We start from the raw sequence: 2,797 nt of genomic DNA on the forward strand, positions 1-2,797 counted from the left end.
GGCCCCGGCCTCCGCGTTTGGCCCCGGCCTCTGCGGCTGCGGCCCCGGGCTCTGGTCGGCACCTCTGGGACAGTCCCTTCCCTGCGGGGCCGAGCCGCCCACCGCGTCGTCAGTAATCGCACGTGTGTCCGCGTCGAGCGACCAAGCGTACCGATGGGCGCAGTCGCAGCAGCGAGGCGCCCGGGACGCAGGCAGGCGCGGGGTTCTGGTGTCGGACCGACCCAGCTGGGGGCGTTCTCCCTCCCTCCCGACAAACTTTAAAATGAGGTTTAAGAATGTGGCCCTATGGGACCAGAAGCTGGTGTAATGGCTATGTCGCTGGACTCTCAAGGAGTTGACTGCAGCTCAAGCCCCGGACCCGGTGGCTTAAACTCGCGCTGGGCGTTTGTGCGTGCCCAAGATCCCGAGAGGAGAATGAGGGAGAGGGATTGTGGTGTGTATACCCCTGGGGGAAGTTTTCTTGCTTGTTTGTCTCTGGCTAGTACATGTGCCCTGTAGAGTCTTACCGGTGACCACGGGTTCTAGTCCAGAACCCTCTCACTTTCCCTTTCTCTCTCTCTGGTAAGTGCTTATGTAAACTTATATATATATATATTATATATATATATGTGTGTGTGTGTGTGTGTGTGTGTGTATATATATATTTTTTTTTTACAATTAAGTCACAGCCATACCAAATGAAGTCAGAGACTGTCAACCACACAATGGTAGTTCATAGACTTAATGGGACAAGACTAACCCTGGTCTTTGGTTACAAGTAGTTTTATCTTCTACTTAACTAGAGGGTGTGTGTGTTCCCTAGAGAGAAAGAAAGAACTATAAAGGGAAAGCCCCCTCCCAGTGGGGCATGGTCACTCTGCAGTCAACTTTTCCTCAGCTTCTCTGTCCTGCGGGCATCTGGGAACATGCAGAACCGTAGGGGAGGGATTGAACAGGTAGGCTGTGTGAGAGCTGGCTCCCCTAACCACAAGGTCAATATTCTTTTAGGAACGTTAGCACACCTGCAGTCACTTAATTCAATAAATCAGATCTGTCTTAATATATACAGCTAACATTTTTTAAAAATTCTGAGTGAAGATAAAACCTTACTTTTGGTGGTTGAGCCAGTTGTCATAAATATAAAATAATGGGCATGTTTTGTCATCTTTGTTTTTTGCTTTTGCTCTACTTCTGTTGGTTACTACATTGTCAGTGTTAGTTTCCCATCCCTGGTCTATTTTGATAATGAGTCAAAGCACTGGACTCCACCATGGGATGGTGTCGGGAGCCTCTATCTAAGACATTGTGGATGTGTAGATGTAAATAACTGAATCTAGTAGTCTCTGATGGACAGCAGGGACAAGAGGATAAAACTAGTTGATTCTAGCAATTCTTAGGAAGATAAGGGACTTTCAAAGGCAAGCAGGTGTTCTAGGCGAGATCCAGCTGTTCTTCTCATTAACCTCTTGCCTATAAGTAATCTTATCAGATATTCCGTAGTATATCTTAGTTTAATATAGGAGAATGACATTTTGCTTTTTAAAAAGCCACTAAAAGTGGTAAAAAGAAAAATCTGTGTCTTAGTTCATGTTCTGCGGCTATAACAGAACAATATTGACTTAAGTAATTTATAAAGGAGTTTATTTAGACTAATGTTCTGCAGACTGGAAAATTCCACAACGTGGCACTGACATCTGGTTAGCATTATCTGAAAGGGCAGAAGCGAGTGCCTGAGACAGAGAACGAGAGAGGTCCGCTTTTACAACAAGCATCCGTTCACAGTAATTTACCCGCTCCTGTGGCAGTGGCACTAATCCATTCTCAAGGACTCACCTCTTCAAAGCCCCTTAAGATTGCGACAACAGCAGTTAGGTTTCAGCATGAGTGTTGGTGGGGGCATCCTAACCATAGCATTCTATCCCTGGCCTCCCAAAACTTATGTTCCTTCTCACATATAAAATACATTTATTCCCAATCGCCACAGTTTCACCTCATTTCTGCATCAACTGCAGAGGCCCGGGTCTCATCTGAATCAAATGGATGAGACTCAAAATGTGATTTATCTTGAGACAATTTCTTCCATCCGTGAAATTAAGCAGGTTGTCTATTTCCAAAATACAGTGGTGGGTCAGTCATAAGATGGACATCCCCATCCCAAAAGGAAGAGAGAAGCAAGAAAAGAGAAGTAACTGGTCCCAAGGCGGTCTAGACCACTGTAAAATTAAATTTTAAAGCAGGAGAATAGTCTCATTTGACTCCGCATTCTACTTCTGGGGCGTATTGTTCAGGAGGGAGCAGGGTCCCCAAGGCCTTAGGCAGCTCCCTCCCTAAGGACCCAGCTTTGCTGGGCTTAGCCTATGCTGGCTCCCTCAGTGTGAGGCCTTGTACCTGCAGCTCTGAGGCTGGCATGTCACCCTGGCATCTCTGCATTTCTCGTGTCTCAGCGGCCATCCCGTTTCCATGGCTCCACTAGATACAGCCTGAAGAAAGTCGTCACCAGTTTCCCTCACTTTCTGCCTTCTCTGAATTCTGGAAATTTTTAGTTTCCTCAAAGCATTTATTTTCTGGAGATATATATATATATATGTATATATGTATATATATGTTTATATGTATATATATGTATATATGTATATATATATGTATATATGTATATATGTGTGTGTGTGTGTATATATATATATGACAGTTGTTTTGGCATTGTTTCCTTTGAGCTAAATAACAGTTTCCTGATTTTCTCATAAATTTTCAACATGGCCTAATGCCAGAATTATTGAATAGACTGATAAAATTGTAATTGGTTGCATGTTAAAAGCTG

At 44.4% G+C, this 2,797-nt stretch overlaps 1 protein-coding gene across 1 annotated transcript in view; it reads right to left on the reverse strand.

Annotated features, from left to right (window-relative positions):
- The window catches only part of MICU3 (mitochondrial calcium uptake 3), a 111,273-nt gene extending 108,843 nt beyond the window's left edge, over positions 1–2,430 (reverse strand). Inside the window, exons 1-2 of the mRNA XM_006149710.3 lie at positions 2,368–2,430; positions 10–255 (exon numbers count right to left, since the gene is read on the reverse strand). Of these exons, the coding sequence (XP_006149772.1) occupies positions 10–255; positions 2,368–2,430 (309 nt within the window). The remainder of the gene's footprint in view (positions 1–9; positions 256–2,367) is intronic.
- Positions 2,431–2,797: the final 367 nt, after the last annotated feature.

The sequence above is a fragment of the Tupaia chinensis genome, unplaced genomic scaffold, assembly GCF_000334495.1.
Source record: "Tupaia chinensis unplaced genomic scaffold, TupChi_1.0 Scaffold000271_1, whole genome shotgun sequence".
In the NCBI taxonomy this organism is placed as follows: domain Eukaryota; kingdom Metazoa; phylum Chordata; class Mammalia; order Scandentia; family Tupaiidae; genus Tupaia; species Tupaia belangeri.